At 43.9% G+C, this 403-nt stretch overlaps 1 protein-coding gene and 1 long non-coding RNA gene across 3 annotated transcripts in view; one reads left to right on the forward strand and one right to left on the reverse strand.

The window, feature by feature from the left end:
* Positions 1-403, reverse strand: part of LOC107623041 (probable aquaporin PIP-type 7a) — a 21457-nt gene that overhangs the window by 19956 nt on the left and 1098 nt on the right. For both annotated transcript variants that reach the window (XM_021114816.1, XM_016325171.2), the window contains exon 2: positions 94-392. In XM_021114816.1, coding sequence (XP_020970475.1) covers positions 94-392 — 299 coding nt within the window. The remainder of the gene's footprint in view (positions 1-93; positions 393-403) is intronic.
* The window catches only part of LOC110268528, a 22220-nt gene that overhangs the window by 4538 nt on the left and 17279 nt on the right, over positions 1-403 (forward strand). The window lies entirely within an intron of this gene.

A 403-nucleotide genomic window follows, 5' to 3' on the forward strand; every position in this document is an offset into this window, starting at 1 on the left:
ATAAAATTATTTTTTTTTTTAAATTTAGGTAAAAAAAAAGTCTCATAAATAATTATATACGTAAAGAGAGATATAAATAGATATATTGCTTACTGGAACGTGAGAATCTCGTGCGTTGCGCTTGGCATCGGTGGCAGAGAAGACGGTGTAGACAAGAATAAAGGTGCCAACAATCTCAGCGCCAAGACCGTCGCCTTTGGTGTAACCAGGGGCGACGAAGTTGGCACCGCCATTGTGGCTGCCGTAGAAGGTTTTGCCCTCGAAGCCCTTAACAACTCCAGCACCGCAAATTGCTCCAAGGCACTGCATTACCATATAGAATACTGCCCTCGTCAAAGACAACTTCCTCGCCAAGAACAAACCGAATGTCACTGCCGGGTTAATGTGACCACCTACATTCCAC

The sequence above is a fragment of the Arachis ipaensis genome, chromosome B10 (genome assembly GCF_000816755.2).
Source record: "Arachis ipaensis cultivar K30076 chromosome B10, Araip1.1, whole genome shotgun sequence".
In the NCBI taxonomy this organism is placed as follows: domain Eukaryota; kingdom Viridiplantae; phylum Streptophyta; class Magnoliopsida; order Fabales; family Fabaceae; genus Arachis; species Arachis ipaensis.